This window comes from Lolium rigidum, chromosome 7, assembly GCF_022539505.1.
Source record: "Lolium rigidum isolate FL_2022 chromosome 7, APGP_CSIRO_Lrig_0.1, whole genome shotgun sequence".
Taxonomy (NCBI): domain Eukaryota; kingdom Viridiplantae; phylum Streptophyta; class Magnoliopsida; order Poales; family Poaceae; genus Lolium; species Lolium rigidum.
In genome coordinates, this window is record NC_061514.1 from 324,093,347 (window position 1) to 324,113,618 (window position 20,272).

General features: G+C 50.5%; 3 protein-coding genes across 3 annotated transcripts; 1 reads left to right on the forward strand and 2 right to left on the reverse strand.

Moving 5' to 3' along the window:
- The first annotated feature begins 3,870 nt into the window (after positions 1-3,870).
- Positions 3,871-5,012, forward strand: LOC124676905 (1-aminocyclopropane-1-carboxylate oxidase homolog 1-like). Its single transcript, XM_047212917.1, has one exon. It carries the CDS (start codon positions 3,871-3,873, stop codon positions 4,936-4,938), a length of 1,068 nt encoding a protein of 355 aa, XP_047068873.1. The 3' UTR covers positions 4,939-5,012.
- A 2,136-nt stretch (positions 5,013-7,148) lies between these two features.
- On the reverse strand, positions 7,149-8,649 carry LOC124678274 (uncharacterized protein C594.04c-like). Its single transcript, XM_047214189.1, has 3 exons — positions 8,367-8,649; positions 7,974-8,237; positions 7,149-7,776 (listed from the first exon to the last, which is right to left on the reverse strand). Exons 1-3 carry the CDS (start codon positions 8,610-8,612, stop codon positions 7,297-7,299), a joined length of 990 nt encoding a protein of 329 aa, XP_047070145.1. The 5' UTR covers positions 8,613-8,649; the 3' UTR covers positions 7,149-7,296.
- Positions 8,650-13,603: 4,954 nt separating this feature from the next.
- Positions 13,604-14,373, reverse strand: LOC124678875. The gene has a single exon (XM_047214731.1). The coding sequence runs from the start codon at positions 14,308-14,310 to the stop codon at positions 13,909-13,911; it is 402 nt and encodes a 133-aa protein (XP_047070687.1). The 5' UTR covers positions 14,311-14,373; the 3' UTR covers positions 13,604-13,908.
- Between the last annotated feature and the right edge of the window lie 5,899 nt (positions 14,374-20,272).

Below are 20,272 nucleotides of genomic sequence, written 5' to 3' on the forward strand. Positions count from 1 at the left end.
TTTGGTGGGCAGATAAAAAACATGTATCTTTGCCGATGCGTGGCTAATAGAAACAATACTTCACCCTATTTCAAACAAAAAGAAACAATACTTCACCCTGTTTCAGCCCTCCTCAATAGTTTTCGAGACGTTCATTTTATCTGCGTTTCCGTAAATGGGTACGGTTTATTGCCACCAAGTCAACGCACAGAAATAACCTATCTGCGTTTCCAGTTTATATGGCGCCGGCCAATTTTGGAGCCCAATAAAATCGCCGGCAACCCCGTGCCGGCCCCTTCACCAAGGGCGCGAATCGGGCGCGCCGGCGCCTCGCGGGACTGAAATTTTTGGGCGGGGAGCCGCCTGTCAGCCACACATCCCAAAACTCGACGCCAGCGGGAAGTGGCGGGGCCGACGCGTCAGCGGCTCATTCAATTTTAACCTAACTGTCGGCTACCTCGCGACGGGAGTTATTGGGGTGCAGCGGCGGTGCAGTTTCCGCAGACACGCAGCGAACCGTCCCGTCGCGCGCGCCTTGCTCTTTGTGCCGTCGTTAATGAGCGCCACCGCTCCCCTCGCCTCCCTTCGGCCTAAAAAAGGGTTGCCTCTCATCGTTCCTCTCACACACAAACCCTAGCGCCTCTCTCCCCAACCCTAGCCGCCACCATCTGAAAAGACGACGCCATGTCTGGTCGAGGCCGAAGTCATGGCCGTGGTCGTGGTCGTGGCCGTGGCCACGGCAGAGGTGCGCGCATGCCGTCGCCTGTGACGCCGTCGTCTTCATCGTCGAACATGGACGAGGAGGGGCCTATGCTGTTCGAGTTCGTCCTCGTCCTCAAGGGCAACCCACGCGGCATCCAGACGCTGCCAGACGCCTTCGCCGACTTCGTCGCCGGCGACGACCACCCGGGCATGCTGCATCTGCGGGAGGCTGCGTGCGGATACTACCGGTGGATCGTGGACGTGATCTACGACGCGCGCGGCAAGATGTACCTCCACATCGGCTGGGAGAAGTTCGCGCGCCGCCACAGGCTCCAAGCCGGCTTCGTGCTCGTGTTCTCCTACTTTGGCGACAGGGACATGAGCGTCTAGGTGTTCGACGAGATGCGTTGCCGCCGGAACTACCACGGCGACAGCGCCGAGGATAACGACGACTGACGAGTGTTGTTTCTTCCCAGCGAATATCGGCTCGCATGTTTTTGGATGTTCTTCCTCGAAAGAACCAACAGGGGCACCCTCGCCAGCTGGATTTCCAGTTTGGGTGACCGGGTGTGCCCTTGAGTGTTCTTTCTTGGCAGCAAACACATGAAACCTGCGATGACCGGCCTAGTTAGGTTTAGTTTTTTTTTGCAATGTTTCATATTTGTGTCAACCATGGTTCAAACTATGTATTAGTTTGTGGAAAACCATGTTCCAAACTATATCTTCATGTAAACCATGTTCCCAATTATGTATTAGTTTCTCGAATAAAATATTTCTTATTCAATTTCCTATGTATTTATTTATGGTTTTAATTCAAAACATCTATCGGGGCCGCCGTTTTGAACGCGCCAGTGTGGGAACAGTTCTCCGAAATAGAGGATACAGTGCCGGCACCCCCCAAACGGAGGTGCTGGCGCCCCTGCCGTGCCTGCGCCTATTTGGGGGCTGCCGGTGGAGATGCTCTAAGGGGGCGTAGCTCTCCTCTGCCTCACAACTATTGGCAAATGCCGTCACAACTATTGGCAAATGCCGCCAACAGATATGTGGCTTGGCCGTGGGCCGGAATGGGGCCCAAGAAGAGGGCAGTTTCATCTTTGTGGCGGCAAGGCATGTGTGGAAATCTCAACAATCTCGATAAGAATATATCACGAGAGTGATGGGAAGCGATGAGATGGTGCATGTCTTCCCTCCCAACATGTGTACTTCTTTAGCTGACTAGTTACGTTTAATTAGGTCTTAGAGTGGCAAATCACTAACATGCTTTAGAGCATGTACAATGCAGAGTGTACAATTAACCGATTTTTCCTAATTAGGTCTTAGAGTGTACTCAATAAAATTAACCGATTTTTCTTAAGCACTAGTATTTATTTACACTATGTAGATGCCTAAATAAGCGCCAGTCTTATAGAAATAAATACTACGTGGCTATGTGAATCAGTTGATGCATATTTTGAGGGTTGGTAGTAAATTTCATAAGAAATCTGAGTATCCGTTTGAGTGTCGGAGTGAACATTTTAGGTCTACCTTTGTTGTTTCCAAACATTAAACATTATGCTGACATTGCATTGTTGTAGAGGTCGGGTGAGCTTGTACCAACTTGATATTCAAGGAAAGAAAAATGAAAGGGACAGGTTGCATTTTTTGAACGTCTGTTGGAAAAGTGCAACATTTTTCTAAGTTAGTGGCCGGTGATATATGGCCTGCAGGAGATGCTACTGCACGTTCAATAAAGCGCCACAAGTTCACTTGTGGTTCGTTGGTCGAGTCGACCATACAATCTACACATAGAGCGTAGAAGAAAAATGAAAAACCGAAATTAATGGAGCATCACGGATCACTCAGTTTGACACACATACTCCGAGAGTAATCCATGGCCGGCGACCACCGGCTCCTGGCCCTCAAGGCGTTCGATGGCACCAAGGCCGGCGTCAAAGGTCGTCGTCAAAGGCGTCAAAGGCACCAAGACGGTGGTACATATATGAAATAAGGGAAATAAATGCAGTTTTCTGAAATAAGAGTCTATACTATCTCTATCCTTGCCAGGGTGTGGTTGTGTCTGTAATGGCTGATTCCGGAGAGCTAGTGGTGTTATGGTCTTGCGGATTGATGGAAATCGCTTGGCTTCTTTTTTTTGATGTGTTGGCCTGACTTTGGTTGCACTAGCATTGATAGCAATGCTGAGTCTATTTAGGAAACCGATTCGTCTGTCATGCCGACCTACTTTTCTTTTTTTATCGAGGATTACTGGGTGGGGGTGGGGGGGTGGGGGGGATAAATCCTCATTGCTTTTTATATTACTCTAGGTGACTTGGCGGTTGTACCGTTCGTACAGATTGGAGAGAGGTACAAGGGGGATAGGGGGAGAAAAATACAGTCATTTACATATCAACGGACATAATGAACCTACGAGAAGCATCAAGCCGCCCACGGTCATGTATCTTATAACTCCACCTCCAAAGGGAAAGGTCATCGCCAGCCCTACGAACCACGACGCTCGCAGAGGAAGCCTTGGCGTTGAAGACTTGGTGCTCGAAGATCAATAGGGCCAGGCCACCTTTATTCTTCGATGCAGACAAGAAGGCCCCCACACCGCCATCCGCCACCCATCAGGTCCGGCCACCTCGATCTTCCCCGCAGACAACATATGCAATAAGCAGGGGAGAAGACGACCCGCCTGCCCATAGTTTGTGCCAAGGGGCCGCCCAGACCGCGAGCATGCTATGTGACCACCACCGCGCCATCGATGGAGAAGACGGGCACGCGACGCCCCCATCGATGCATGACGCCGGCCTCGCCTCGCCGAGCGCCGCATCCCCGCTAGCCGTCACATCCCGTGCTGCCAACCAAGGAGGGTTGGGAGCCCCACCGCCACCGATGTTGGCCGGGCTTCGGCCGACGACGGCGAGGATTGGTGGGCTAAGGGAAGGGCCTAAAGGGAGGTGACGGGAGAAGGATTCCCAGCTGCTCGTAGGAGTCACATGGAAACCCTAGATCTTTTTTTAAAAAAATGGGGGAATTATAGGACCGTTAGTGGCCGGCCGGTGAAATATGGCCGGCAGGAGATGCTAGTGCACGTTCAGTAAAGTGCCACGAGTTGAGTTGTGGTTCGTTGGTCGAGTCGACGATCCAATCCACACATAGTAGAGAGTATAGAACAGAAAAGAAAAACCGAAATTGATGGAGTACTCCATGGCCGGCGAGCACCGGCTCCTCGCGCTCAAGGCGTTTGACGGCACCAAGGCCGGCGTGAAAGGCCTGGTCGACGCCGGCATAACCGCCGTCCCGTCCATCTTCCACCACCAACCCGACCACCGCCACCGCCACTTCACCGTCCCGGTGATCGACCTGTCCTCCATGAGCTCCCGACGAGCCGCTGTGGTGGCGCAGGTGAAGGCGGCCGCGGAGACGGTGGGCTTCTTCCAGGTGGTGAACCACGGGGTGCCGGAGGGTGCCATGTCGGCGATGGTGGCGGCGGTGCGGAGCTTCAACGAGGAGCCCGTGGAGGCGAAGGCTCCGTACTACACTCGGGACCGTGGGCGGCGCGTGAGGTACCAGAGCAACGTGGACCTGTTCACGTCGCCGGCGGCGCAGTGGCGCGACACGCTCTTCATGGAGATGCCGGCGGAGCCGCAGGAGCTGCCGGCGGCGTGCAGGGGCGTCGCGCCGGAGTACGCGGGGCTGGTGCGGGAGCGGCTAGGGCGCACGCTGCTGGGGCTGCTGTCGGAGGCGCTGGGGCTCCGGCGCGGGTACCTGGAGGAGGAGCAGGGGTGCCTGGAGGGGGTGAGCGTGGCCGGGCACTACTACCCTGCCTGCCCGGAGCCGGAGCTCACCCTGGGAACCATCGGCCACTCCGACACCACCTTCTTCACCGTGCTCCTGCAGGACGCCGTGGGCGGCCTCCAGGTGCTCGTGGAGGATGACGAAGACCGGAAGCAGTCGGCGTGGGCGGACGTGCCGCCGGCGGCGGGCGCGCTGGTGGTGAACGTGGGCGACTTCCTGCAGCTCATGTCCAACGACAGGTTCAAGAGCGTGGAGCACCGCGTGGTGGCCAACAGCGTGGGTCCTCGGGTCTCGGTGGCGTGCTTCTTCCGGCCGGCCGGCGCGGCCTCGTCGACGAGGGTGCTGGCGCCGATCGTACCCGACGGCGACGGCGGCAGCGCGCGGTACCGGAGCACGACCATGGAGGAGCTGATCCAGCAGCACTACAGGCTCAAGGGCCAACGCGGCACCTCTCTGCTCGACCACTTCAGGCTCTGAATCTCATCCAAAATGTATCTCTACTTGATCGATTTCAAATAAACCGTTGGAGCTTTCACATGCTCTTCTCTGCACCGTCCGTTCCCCTGCCGACTTAATTTTGAATCCTAGTTTTTGGTTGGTCTGACATTTTTGTCAAACAAGTTTTAGCAGACTTGTTTATTCGCTATGAGGAGGCTACTATCAACACGGTGATTGCTTGGAGCATCCAATGGAGCGCCCTCACCTTCAATGGCGTTGTGGTCTTGTGGAGTACATCCCTCTGGTCATGCGGCGCTGCATGGCTTTTCCCTGCAATATTCCCTCCTCAACCTCCCTTCTTAATTCTTGGTGTAACGGCTATGATCCATCCTGAGATCTTGTGTGCTCCCTAATCCCCTCTGCCCTCTAATTTTTTTCGTAATGATCCCCCTAAACTGTTTTGAGTGTTGTTATACAAGTTCAAGCTGGCATAAGCCCGCCGTAGCCCGGGTCAAAAAAAGACAGACTTATCTGTTGATCTTGTTCTTCCATAGCTGTCAATATACCCAAGTCATGCAAGTTGTGGAGCTTACACAATTAATACCAATTTTGACATGTCAGTTTCTCCAAATTTAGACGAAATAATAGTTACTACAAGTTCAGTGCATCGATAGAAAAACGAATTAAAGCACTGGATTTGGTGCTTAATTTAATTGCAAGTGAAATTCAGTCATTCTGAACGAGTAGAGGAAAGTAAGAAGAAACTGATCAGAACAATGCATGAGTCTGAACTGTGGACAGCTCGAGCAAGTCTGAGATCAGAAGCATCAGTTCAGAGTTTTAAAAATCCAGGCTGCGATCCATCACTTGCTCATACTGCCTTTCTCGCTTTGTAATCCTTTTGGCAAAAGCTGGCTAGCTTACCATGTCTGATGAGCAACTACCTGTTAATTACAGGTTGAGAGAGATTCTCAGGTTCATTAGTTTGGGGGACCGTAATATTGAATAGCATCGCAAGGTGCCCATGTAGCCCAAAGCGCATCATTTGATCAAAGTGTACTTTCTGAAGATGATGCTGATCCATGATGAATCTTCCTGAGATCAACTGCCTGTCTGTCCTTGATGTGGTGTCATCATCATATTCATGTATGTGTTCTGTTTGTGATGTCCAGCCTCCACCGCGGTTCACCTTTTCTTTCAAATTTTGGCTAAACTTGAATTACTCCTGAAACTTACTCGAATCCAGGGCTTGCTGATGACGGACACCCTGAAACGTCGGTAAAATTTCAGGGAACAATTTCTCTTTAACTTCTTGTGTTAGTATAGTCAACAATCCACTAGCACAGCATACCTTTCATCTTGGAGGCCAAGAAAACCACGCCGGAGCCGGCCAGTAGGCAGCAAATAACACATGGTAAATAACTACCATTCAAATTACTGGATCCTCAGAAAAGCCCGGGAAACCATTCAAAGCATGTCCTATTTTTGGTTTCCTCACTGTCCCCAGCTTGTTGATGTCCATCTAATTTTCCCAGCTCCTCTGCTCTACAAATAGCCCCTTCCTCCTCGGCAGTCGTAACCTCCAAACCATTCTTCCCCCCTTTCGCTGCCGAGGCACCAACGCACCGGTTGGTGCTGGCAGCGATTGACAACCGGGGCAATTAATAATACGCAATGGGTGCATGTGCCAGTCGCCCAAAAGGTTTCCCTGAAGGGGAGAAACCTGTGGAAACTGACACGATGGTCGTCCCAAGGGTCGCTGCACCCGTTGAAACCGATGCTCCGATTGTCGTGGACAAGCACGAGGTCATCGAAGCGCCATTGGTTGACCTCTCGACACCGAAAGCTGGGGATATTTGCAAGGTGAACGAAGAGCTTGCCCCCGGGATCAGCGAGCTGCTGCTGCCGATGGTTGAGGAGGCCGACAAGGATACCGATGTCGTCATTGTCGAGAAGATGATTGTGGCTGCAGAGAAGCAGAACTGACTGTCAGCTAGCTCAGTGCTTTGAGGCGCAGACTAACATTTTTCTTATAATTGTTGTAATGTATGTTCGTGTACTAATATATGGGAAATGGGGGATGGCCAAAATACAATTGACCTGGCTTGGTAATCCATATTGCATTCGAGACTTCATATCATAATTTTCAGAACACTAAGATCTGACTCTGAACAGTCCCCAAAATGTTTGATATCTCTAATGGAGATGATGAACACATTCAGATACACAAATTAACTTCATTTCATAATTATACACCATTAGCAGGTGAGCGTGCTGCATAATACAGTTAATTACATGTAAACAGAGCAAACGAGCAAAGCAAGACACAACAAGAAGGTACAACACGGCGAGCAGCCCGGAAAAAGGAACAGGACCAACACAAAGTACACCTGGAACCTAGGTCTCCTTCTGCTTTGGTTCAGGGATGGCCTTCCTGAACCAGGGGATCAAAACAGAGGTCCTCTTCTGGTACAGCTTGTAGGCCTCTGCTCGGTGCTCCTGCTTCAGCATGCGCCGCTCGACGAGCACAGTGACATAGCCAAGGCACATGCTGTTGACAAGTGCCCCAATGAACATCCACTGCTGCCCCAGGTTCCAGGCGAATAGGTACAGCCCCCACCACCACAGCTGCTCCCCAAAGTAGTTAGGGTGGCGCGAGTAACCCCACAGGCCATCTTCGAGGGTAGGGACCGTCGGTTCACCAAGCTGCTTCAGTTTTTCATTGCTGGTGACAAACTCGTGCAGCTGGGTATCAGCAAAGTAAGCGATGACAACTCCGGCGATGCAGGCAACTGTCGCCACAAGGTCCCATATGACCAATGGCTGGTCGCTGGAGTGAACGGCGTACATTGGCAAGCATATGCCAATCAGAAATATCTGCATCCCACAAACATTCCACTTTGTCGATCAGGACTCAGGAATAGTAAAGCATATACAACCATTAATTTTACCAAAGCTGATTATGTAAACAAAATTCTGCCGCAAGATGTTCCTTCAAACACATTGCATTTTTCAAATCAAAAGGTGCGAAAACAAGCAAAGCATTCTATGATTGGCCGAAGCGCCTGAATTACCTGCTGGGAGACGTAGACGGCGAAGAAGGACATCCACCACCAAGTCTTGCCGTACTGTTTGCGCAAATCGGAGAACCTCCAGTCCTCCCGCTTGCCCAACACCCACCCTTCCCTCCTCAAGTAGTTATGCGTCAGCCTGGCGCTCCAGACCCAAGTCAGCGCCACCACCACCGCCGATCTCACCGCGTTCGCCACGGCAGTCGGGTGGTCACGGAAGTAGTGCAGCAGCATCACCGGGATGACGGTCCAGTACAGGTCGATGAGCTGCAAGCGACACAGACCCCGGGAGCAGCATTTCGTCAAACAGGTTCCGGGCAAGAACGGGTGACCACACCCCACAGGAGCAATCATTGGCGGGGGCGAGCATGTGGTGTCTGAGATGGGATCGCTTACCCAGTTGTTGTTGAGGAGGAGCCCGATGAACCAGAAGAGGACGTTGACGTTGAGGAGGAAGAGGACGTTGGCCAGGAGAAGCGGATGCGCGGCGCACCAGGAGGTCACCGGGCTTGGGCTGCCGCTCTGGTCGTCCTGCGGGCGGACGAAGGTGAGGTAGAAGAAGATGGACGGGAGCGGGACGAGGAAGGCGATGACCATGTTCTTCAGGTTGCCGCCGCGACCACCATCGCTGCCGGCGCCCATGGTGGCGGTGACCGGCTGATCGCGCAGCGAGTGTCTTGGTGGCGAGTGGCGTGGTGTGCGTGTTCGAAGTGTCTCTGGGAATGGGATGTGTCGCTGAGTGCCAACTGACTTCGGCCCCGGTCTTTATAGCGCTGGATTCAATCGAACTTTGAATTTTTAATTCCTCTTCTTTTTGCAGGATAAATTCTTAGTATTTTCTTTTGGTGTTAACATTCCTGTAAGTATCTTGTTCACAGCATGTCTAATGACAATAGACTATACGTATTTTGTTCGCAACATTTCCATGAGATATATTTGCATTGCCACAGAATTGTGACACTAAATTTCAATCCACAAGTTGAAGAATTGAAAACATTAATGTTATTATGAATAGTAAACAATAGCAACTACTATAACAAGCTTGAGCCTGTCATTGTACCATAGGGTCTCCTTTAGCATACGTGGAAACTAGTGGCTAAAAGACAAGTTCTCCGATCTCGGAGTGTTAGAGATGGTGATTGGCAAGATCCACTCTATTTATGATGTCGTTAGGGTTGAATTGGAGTAGCTCGAATTCATGCTACATGTTATTTGTTCTTGTTTTCTGGTTGGCTTTTTCCTGTACATGATACCTGCTACTTATTGGTGTGTTGTGTGTGGTGTCGTGTTTGAAATATTTGCTATCGTTATGCCGGTTTGTGGTCCTATTAATTTAAAGTCTGGCTTTTTTCGAGCCTGTCGTCTAAAAAAGACCACCTGGTTGCATTTTCATTTCTCAGAGTGTGGATTGATTAGATTCTTTCACCGTCATAACATATATATGTTGTAAATGTTATGAAAAAAATCTAATTTGCATAATTATTAGCATGTTAATTCGGTTTGTGCACTAGCGTACAATACATGTCCCTAGAGAAAACAATGGTTCATTTTTTTTTAACAGATAACATGATAATGGATCTACGTGATACAAAAATGTCTTCTCCACAACACAGTGTCAAGAGCTTGTGAAGACCATGAGGGTGAACATAGACGAATCATACCCAAAAAGGATAGAAACTAATTGGTTGTTTGCAACTAGAGCATTAACACACACAATAACGATATTCAACTTGGTTCCCCACCTTTGGCAGCGCCCGTACTACTAGATTAGTTCTCCAATTGTTAGAAGCGGACCGGGTTGCAACATAGCTTGTCGAGGACGAAGAAGAAGCATTGGTATTTATTTTGGCAGCAAGATCCTTTTATGATTCGATGATGGCATTGTCGACATATGTGCATGGCAAACGTCATGGCACATTGCTACAATGTAGACAATACCACGGATCATTCTAGTACAAGCACAATCATTGTCTATACATATCTAGGATAGTTCCTTAAGCAAATGATTCAAACTTGAGGCAATGAATAGAGGGATCGATGAACAAAAAATATCACAAGAACATATCAGAGTGAAGTCATTAAACTAAATAGAATGAAATCCTAAGACTATCTTATTCGAGTAGAAATGGGCGTCATGGCACTGAATTCACACAAACTGCGACCACCCGAGTGCAGAGAAGAATTTGTGTAGTAATTAAGCATCATCCCATCTTTGTGACTTCTGAGATGTGAGTAAGCAAAATCATTGGGTGTTTGTTCTTCTCCAAATTTTGGGTGGTAGGAATTTTCCCTCAACGGCATGATCGAGATAATTCCCAATTCGTGGCCGGGTTGCTATGAAACTTAAGCGTGGTTTCTATCCTGGTATGTTCCTTTTTTCCCAGAAACATAAAGCTCGTATCCCTAATTAATGTACCGATGGGAAGGAGTAATAAATAAGTTCCGTTTATGTTTTTATTTTCTTTTAGTTCTCCCATATGATTTTCTTCAATCTTTTCTTTATTTTTGAAGGTTATTTCACATAAAAGTTCAGTTTTTTTTCCCATTAGAAGTCTTCAATAATTATATTTTTCTCCACAACTTTGAACACGGTTTTACTCCATGTTAATGTCTTGCTTGTTTTGTTAGATATGACCGGCATGTTCCATCGATGTGGTGCGGAAGGCGTTATTGAAAAATATGTTCAGACTTCTTTTATCCATTTGCTCCATTTCTCATCGTCGTTCTGATATTTTTGAACCCCGGTCATCAACTCACCCCTTGCCATGTGCACACACATAAAAAACTGGAGCATTTATAAGGGGTAATTTAGACGACTTTTCACTGAATTGGATAATTAGTGTCACAAATACATAACTAGTAGATAAAAGGTGGAATTCTCTCTTTCATTTACTTATTTTTGTTTCATATTTTCGGGAAGGAGAGGTGAATGGGCTGCCACCTGACACAGTCCTACAATGCTTTCGCACCACTCTGCTCCACTTCTTTCTGAAAAGAAATCCAACAAACGGCCGCTGCCAGGCACAGGTGCCGTGTGATGATCAAGGTAGCTTAATTAAGCTAGGTTTCGGCGTGGGTGTAATGATGGGTTTAGCACCCTTTAGTTACCTAGGACCACACTGACAGGCTCATCGCTGCAGGTGTACGCCTAAGTACCTTCAGTTCTTTCTTTTTTTGAGATTGTATCTTCAGTTCTTCACTGTAGATTATATCTTCAGCAGTGCGCACCCACGCTACGCTCTAGCACGCCGCATGCATGCGGTCCCGGGATTGTTAGCATCAGATCAGGCTATGTAATTTTACTTTGAATTTTTTGCTTACTTTAACAAGATCATGCATTCATGTGTGAACAACTTTCAGGTTAACATGTGTATACTTTATACAGTGTGTATACTTATACAGTGTGGTGCACGCAATGATCACTGATCACTGATCAGGGTGAAGTAGGAACCAATTAGCAGATGATGATTGCTCTCGACGGCGCCGGCCGGGGATCCGAGTGGCCGAAGTCATCACCATGCTGGGGATTTGCTCTTTTCCTGCTCTTTTTTTTTTGTTTATATGGCCATGATTGTTTTTCTGATATAAATTAGGGAGATTGAGGGATCAGCTAATTAAAGGTGCAATCGATCGGTGCTGGCTTGGGCTAACATAATTATGCAAAGGGGGCCGCCATTCAGATCGGCTCATGCTTATCTGCCAAGTGCCACCAAATTTGTAATAATTCAAGTTTCTTCGATGTTAACTTGTACATATGTTAGGCAAGGTAACCAAGTTTAGTTAGATCATACAATAACAACAAAATAATATGTTTCTACATTCTTTGTGCAACCAATATTATTGTATGTGGATGCAGAGAATAGAGAGAAAAATGTCGGTAGAACAACACGGATAACTAGGAAAAGTGTTCCTTTAAAAAAAAGTAGGAAATGATAAATTTGATCCAGATTGAACTCAAAACCAAAGGTAAATTTACGACTCGGTGATTTATCGTTTTCTTTATTTCCTAGATATACATCAAGTGTATAGAAATTCAAGTTTCTTCGATGTTAACTTGTACATATGTTAATCAAGGTCAGTTAGAACTTACCATAAAAATAAAAGCATTTGTTGACATTGAATAGGGGGTCTTCTATCCCAAAAAGACCCACACTTCCGATCTGAGATTTTCTCACAAGTGGTGACATTGAAAATCTTTATTTTTTCCTCTCCCTCTCATTAATCTTGCATCCGAGCGAGGGAAAACAAAGAGAAGACCTAGATCTGTTATTCAACAGAGAAAAAATGATCCCACCTTCGAGTTTTTTTAGCTTGCAATTTCTTCTTAATTTTGTGGGGAACCCTAGATGTTGGACTCCACTAATTTTTTCATATTTTTAGATTTTCTCCAATGAAGTTCGATGAGAATAGCTTCAAGATTTCCTCCTAGTGGAGAAGTTTGTGCTTTGTATGGCAAGCTCACGGGAGAAGAAAACTGGATCCACATGATCATGTGGGCTTAATTTGTTTGTCGCTGCCTCTCCACGGGAGATAAGAAAGCCCGAGGACTTGAACTTCGAGATACATCACTCCATAGTCGGGCCACTTATATCATCTCTATCCTTGTTATAATGTTTCTTGGTGTTGCTTCTATCTTGTTTACCTTGTGTATCTTGTTTCTAGACTACCACTTTGTCGTATAGGATTGTATCACATTGGTGTATTCTAGTGGTACTTTAACACCAAATTTCTCCAAAATCAACAAAAGATAAAGTTGTAGCCATCTAGTCACCACCTCTCTAGTAGACATCCTTGATCCTTCATGTACCTGTTCACATAAATGTTTGAATTTTTATATGCAAATTTAAAATTTTCATAAAAAATAATTTTAAAATGGTACAAACTGTGAATCCCGTAAAAATCATGTTATTTATGGACATCGTAGCAAAGACCACGAGATAGTAGTTGTGATCTAGAAGGTTCTAAGTACCCCAAAAAAATAGGTGTAAATTCTCCAAACTCGGTTGAAATTGTTTAATTTCAGATAAAAGCTCTAAGCATATAAATGAAAGCTCCACCTAGTTTAGTTAGTTTACTGTGATTAATTACTCTTCCGAGTCATATTACTTGATGCTAATATAGATGTACGTAGACATATTTTAGTTGTAGATACATCTATTTTAGGATCAACTAATATGGATCGGAGGAGTAGCTAAAAGTAATGAATGTTTGCCTAGCATTTGATTCATCTTTGTTTTCCAACCGCGGATCTGCAGCTAGCCGGTGAGGGCGAGCACACCAAAACAATGAGGTTGAAGGAAGGTTAAGAAACAAAGAAAAAAAAGGAATGGCTTGGAAGCCCTTGGTTTCGAGAGTTCATGTCAATACAAACTCATGCTGTCCTTCTACCGTTGGATACAATACAACCATCCATAATAGACTATCACCGCAGTTGACGCATTCGTAACTATTTGATTCGCTCACTTTTGCCCTGGTAACCCAAATTCACGTGGATACTTCATTCATGTAACTTATATGTACGAATCTTGTCAGATCCTTATTATGTTCTAGGCACGATTTTGCCCTTTCAGAAACTGGCCACGGGGTTAAAGTGCTCAAAGATAATTAAGTAGTACAAGAACATAGGGTGAAAATAGTGAGACTGAAACACATTGCTTCCAGCACACTGCAGAATCCAAATGGAGCAGGAAGCAAAGTTACATAACATACAAATATGTTTGTATAGTAGTATGACATTAGGACGTGTATATGAACGAAATTAAACCATAAACATGCATATACGCATGATCAAACGCTTACAATATATAATTACTCCAAACGACGACAGAGTAGCGACAGATATGGACCAAATCGACTACAAGCAGGACGTACGTGCACACGAGCTCCTGTAACTCTCGACCATGGTTCGAAATCAGTGTCACCTTGCACCTGCACCACTTCACTTCTCCACCTCCTCCCCGTCCTCGAAGATCTCGCAGTCGCGGATGTAGTCGACGTGCTCGACGATGACAACGTGCACGCCGGGGTCCCTGACGGCGCAGCTGCCGGCGACGAGGACCGAGTTGTTCACCGCCTGGTAGTTGCTGTTGGTGTAGGCGCTCACCTCCACCTCCTCGTCCTCACCGTCGTCGTCCCCGTCGTGGTCGCCGCCGCCCGCCTCGACGACCACGAGGTCCTCCGCGTCGGCCGCCTCCATCGCGGCGCCGTGGTTCTCCCCTGCCAGCGTGATGATGGTGTTGGTCTTCCCGCTGGCCTCGTCGCCAGAGAGGGCGGTGGCGAGGTGGTCGTTGAGGTTGGTGACGGCGCCGTTCACCTCGGAGGCCACGTTGTTGGAAGCCATGGAAGCTAGCTTGGGTGATTAAGCTCGGTGGAAAGATCGAGTAATTGAGTAGCTGGCAATGGCGATGGATGGGTGAACTGATTGGAGTAGTACTGGGTATATATAGCAGAGTTGCCATGGAAGACGCGCAGGTAGCTTGCGTGCGCAAGGAGAGGAAGAATGTCATGGCAGGGCTTGCAAGTGATTCGAGGCTTGAGGGCGCGAGCAAAGGATCGATCAGCTGAGTTCAGATGGACGATTCGATATGTCGTTGGTTAAGTGACTTTGTCTGAAAGCAAAGGATTGTTCTGTCTGCTTCTAACAGGGCCTCACTGGGCCCGGCCAACTTAAGCAGTACGGACAATGGTTCGACCTGTACAGATGGGTACTGACGACATTCGTTCGAACTGTACAGCTGAGTGAAAAGTTGCTTAAGTTTCAAAACCAAAAACAAAAACAGGCCATTTCGTGTGCAGAAATGTCCAGCAGAAAGTAAAAGACATGCTAAACAAAACATTCTATTTACTAGCTTCAGTGCAACTGCAATTTACATTCTCTTGTCTCCTTCAGAAATGCCGAACATACTTTCTACTCCTTGCCACATGATACTGAATAGTTCCTTCCATACTGTAAAATAAAATATACAAAATAAGAGTTTGCATCCTGGCCATGAAAAATTATGGTCCTTTTTCTTGCCGGGCCGACAACCTTTCTTTTACTATTATAAACGTTTATGGGCCCTGTCTCCATGATAAAAAAACAGGATTTCCTGAACTCCCTCTCCCTCCTTTACTCCTCGACCTCTGGGCCTACTGCCATCATGGGAGATTTCAACCTTGTCCGGGGGCCCCGTGACAAGTCTAACGGCAATTTCAACCCTTCCGAAGCCACCTTATTCAATGACTTCGTTAATAACCTCGGCCTTATGGAAATCCCGCTCCTTGACCGCCAATTCACCTGGTCTAACCAGCAAAACCCCCCTATCTTGGCTCGCCTTGACAGAGTCCTGGTCAACCAAGACTGGAGCCTCGCGCTGCCAGATTCCACTCTCACATCCTCAGCTCGCCCCACCTCTGACCACGTCCCCCTCCACCTTACTGCTTCGTCTAAAGCTCCCCGCAGCACCGTTTTCCGTTTGGAGAACTCCTGGCTTACACACCACTCCTTCGCCGCCATTGTGCATGCCAATTGGAATAGTGTTGGCTCCAGACATTCCCACCTCTCTCCGGTTAGCACTCTTTGCCTCAGGCTTAAGAGAGTCCGCTCGGCTGCTAGAGCTTGGGCAAAGGAGCGTAAGCTCCCGCCCATCTATCTTCTAAACTGTCGTGCGGTCATCTCTTTCCTAGATCGTCTCGAAGAGCACCGGAACCTCTCTACCCTGGAATGTCGCCTCCGATCCCTTGCAAAAACCAACCTGAGCCAAAAAGTCACCAACAAAGCCACTTACTGGCGACAGCGCGCAAAAATAAAAAATTGCACCCTTGGAGATGAAAACACCAAATATTTCCATCTGTGCGCCTCCGGCCGCCTTCGAAAAAACCAAATCAAAAATCTTGATGACCTGGATGGTAATGTGGTCTTCGCCCATCCGGCAAAGGCTGCAATCCTCCACGATTTCTTTAAAAATCTCCTTGGCACCCCTGTCGTTTCTTCTGATCAGCTTGACCTGGACTCCCTTGTTTCCTCCACTTCCCTCACAGCCTCTCAAGCCGCTTCCCTGACTCGACCTTTCTCACTTGATGAGATCCGTTCCGCCATTTTTTCCATGAATGACAACTCCAGCCCCGGGCCGGATGGCTTTGGGCCTGCCTTCTTCAAAAAGAATTGGGACTTGGTCAAAACAAACCTCCTTGATTCCCTCTCTAGTTTCCACAACCTTTCTACTGACCTGAGGCCCATCAACAAATCCCATATTGTTCTCCTACCCAAGAAAGAAGGGGCTAATAAGCCGGATAACTTCCGACCTATCTCCCTTCAAAACTGTTGCCTCAAGGTCCACACCAAATGCCTTACCCTTAGGCTTCGTGACCTCATCCCCTACCTTGTCCACCCTGACCAAACTGGTTTTATTTCTGGACGCTCTATCGCGGAAAACTTTGTCTACGCGGCTGACATCGTGCAGAGTTGTCACAAACGTGCAACTCCTGCCGCTGTTTTTAAGCTGGATTTCCGCAAAGCCTTTGACTCCATCAGCTGGGACGCCCTGGACCGCATTCTCCTTGCAAAAGGGTTCCCGCAGCTCTGGCGATGTTGGATAAAAATGCTCAACCAGACAAGCCAGACTGCGGTCCTGCTCAACGGGGTCCCCGGTAGATGGATTCAATGCCGCCGTGGCCTCCGGCAGGGCGACCCCCTCTCCCCTTTCTTGTTTAATATCATCGTCGATGTCCTGCAGCAGATGATCCTCCAGGCCTCCCGCGACGGCCTTCTCCTGCACCCCCTCGTCGATGACCTTCCTTGCCCCGTCCTTCAATACGCGGATGACACCCTTATCATCGTCCGGGCTATCCCCCAGCATGTTGCGAATCTTAAAAAGGTCCTTGATGACTTCTCCGCCGCCACTGGCCTCGTCATTAACTTCCACAAAAGTACCTTCGTCCCAATCGCGACTGACCAATCCACAGCCCTCTCCATGGCCCATTCCTTTGGATGCGCTGTCTCCACCTTCCCCCAGACCTACCTGGGGCTCCCCCTCTCTATCTACAAACTCCGCCCTGGAGATTTCGCCCCCATTATTCACAAAAGCGACATGCGCCTTTCGGGTTGGCGCGGCCGGTGCCTCCCCATAGGGGGACGTCTGATTCTGGTAAACTCTGTCCTCACGGCCATGCTCGCCCATGCCATGGCTGTTGGCCTTCTCCCTGCCGGGGTTATTGAGGCCATCGACAAAAGACGTAGGGCCTTCCTCTGGACTGGCGAGGAAACCTGTCATGGCGGAAACTGCAAAGTCGCCTGGCGGGATGTCTGCGCTCCAAAGAAATTTGGTGGCCTGGGCATCCTCTCCATCAGGGCTCAAAACTCTGCCCTCCTGTCTAAGTTCCTCACGAAACTCCACTCTGACACCACTGCCCCTGGGCCTCCTGGTTTCGTCGACAGTATGGCTGGAACAACTCCAGGGACCTCGGTGACGCGCATTACCTCGATACCCCCGTTTGGAAAGATATTGCTGCTGGCCTCGGGGCTTTTCGCTCCATCACCAAAGTCTCTATCGGCAATGGAGCTTTCGCGGCTTTCTGGACTGACCTTTGGGCTGGCAATACCCCCCTGAGCGAGCGGTTCCCTGCCCTTCACTCTCATTCCACCCGGCTTAACATTAGCGTCGCCACGGCTCTGACCTCTAACCTTCGTGACACCCTTGGACCGCGCCTCTCTCTGGCCGCGGAGGCTGACCTTCGCGCCCTTGCCAACGAGCTGAGCTCTGTGGTTCTACGCTACGACACCCCGGACTCCCGTTGCGACCGCCTCACTAAGGGCATCTCCAACCGGGCGACCCAAACGGACGGCCCAGCGCGTCCGTTTTGGGCCGTTTGCGTGGCCGAACGGACACCCGGACAGCGCACCGCGTCCGCGTGTCCGTTTGGGTCGCACGCTGCGCCCAACGCGCGGACGCACCGCAAATGTAATAAAAAAAACATAAATGAAAATGAAAAATAAAAACAGCACCAAATAAATATAAACTACTGGTTAGTTAAACTTAGCCCTATTTTGGGCAATTTTTACACAAAAGAAAGCCCTATATGGGCTTTAAACTAAAAAAAGAAACCCTAGACAGGGTTTGCGAGCACGGTGGCCGCCGGCAGTACTACCCCCGGTAGTACTCGTCATCGTCGGCGTCGATGACGACGACGCCCCCGGCGGCGACGCGCTGTTCCGGCTCGACACGCCGGAGGGCACCGGGGACTCCGGCCGGGGCTCCCACCGCGCCCTTTCCCGGGCGGAGTGCGGGTTCGGCGGGCTCGCCGGCCTGCGCAGCCGTGCCTCGCGCGCGGACTCCTGCCGGAGCTGCTCCTCCTCCGCCGGGCGCTCCTCCTCCGCCGGGCGCGCGGCCCGGCGCTCCTCCTCCCGGAGCGCCGCCCGGCGCGTAGCCTCCTCCCGACGGCGCGCCGGCTCGAGGAAGGCCCACGCCTCCGCCCGGGCGTCCTCCCGGGCCTTCCCGGCAGCCTCCTCCGGCCGCGGAGGTGCGCAGCGCCTCGGCGAGGTGCGGCCATTTGGCCAGCTCGTCGAGGTCCCGGCTGCTCGCGGGACGCCGCGAGCGCCGCCCGCGGCTCCGGGTCGGCCTCCTCCTGGGGCTGCCGGCCGTGGCCGTGGCCGGGGCGCGGGCTCGTTGATGTAGAGCCCGCCGGGGCGGCGGCCTGCCCGCCGGCGGTGTGCGCGCGGCTGCGCGCGAGGCCGCGCCGTCGCGGATGTGAAGCACGTGCGCCGGCGCGCATCGTGCTCCACCTCGAACCACAAGTCCCGGTTGGGACTTGCGTCGCCGTCACGCCGAGTCCTCGCCGGAGGTCCGCCGGCAGCTGAGCGCGGCGCCTCCGGATCTCGGCGTAGCGGGCGCGGCCGGAGCCGGGATGGGCGGCACCGGAACCCGATCTGGGCTCAGGTGCCAGCCGTGGGGGAGGTGCACGTCCCCCCACGGCATTGGGACGCCGGCGTCCTAGAACATCTGCGCCACCGCAACGGTGACGTAGATCCGCTCGCGTCTGGGAGGCGTCGGCGGCCCCATTGCGAACGCTGGCGGCGCGACTTGCCGGCTGCTGCCGGCCTCGTGGTCGTTGGCGGACGGCTCGAACTCGCGCTTCGGGGCCATGGCGGCGCGGAAGCTTCGAGCTCGCGCGTGCGGCCGGAGTGGAAAGTGGGGACCGGATAGGGACAGGTCCCCTTCCCCGAGTCCACATTTAATAGGACCGGGGCACCGACGGGTGGGCCAGCCACGCGGACGGGCGGACACGCGAGGACGCCGCGTGCCATCCGCGGCCACGCAAACCCGGCCAAGATTTGGGCCGGGTTTGCGTCGTTCCGGACGCCGCGGCCGTCCGCTTTTGCGGTGCGTACCCGCGTTGGGCCGGGTTTTTGTCCGTTTGGACCCATCCGGACGCGCGGGATGGGTCGCCCGGTTGGAGATGCCCTAACAAACAGCTCTCGAACAAAAGTGTCTATCTCAATTCTTTCAGGCATCGGCAGATTGATGAGATTGCTGAGAAGGTCTGGAGGAGCGCGGCCCCCCTAAAGTGCAAAGTCTTCTCCTGGCTCGCCTGGAGGAAGCGTCTCCCCACAAATGAGCGCCGGTTCCGGCATCGCCTTACTACTACGGCTACTTGTCTATCATGCTCCCAAGACGAAGACACAGACCACATGCTGCTCCTCTGTCCCCGCGCTCGGGAAGTCTGGAGTTTCTTCTTCCCGAATTTCGACACCCGTGGCCCCTCCCGCCTTGCCGACCTTTGGGCAACGAGATGCGGGACCTACGAGGCAACAACAATCGTCACCGCTATTGCTTGGAATATCTGGAAACGAAGAAACGCCAAAACTTTCACCGGCGCCGTTGAAGAAACCCCCCTGGTTACCCGCAGGTGCATTGAAGACATCAGGCTTTGGGCTCACCGTTGTACCACCCCCTCTCGCTCCTCCTCTCTAAATAATTGGTGTAATGGGTTCGACCCGCCTTGAACTCTCCTCCCCCTTTTTTTCTCTCTCTCCCTCTAAAACCTTTGTAATGATCCCTGTACGTTCTTGATGTTATTTAATCGTTCAGGCTGGCGTAAGCCCGCCGTAGCCCCGGTCAAAAAAAAAAAGCAAGGTCCCAAACTCTCAACCAGAATATCTTCAAACAGTAGATAAGCTTCCAACTGCAAATCGTTTAACAGAAGGATTCCCAATGCCACCAGCATTTCATTGTCACACTTCCGCAGAGATTGTGCGGCCCCTGAGGTTAAGTAGTTGTGAGGAATGTAATTAGTCAGCTCCACAATGAAATGTTGCAAGGAGAAAT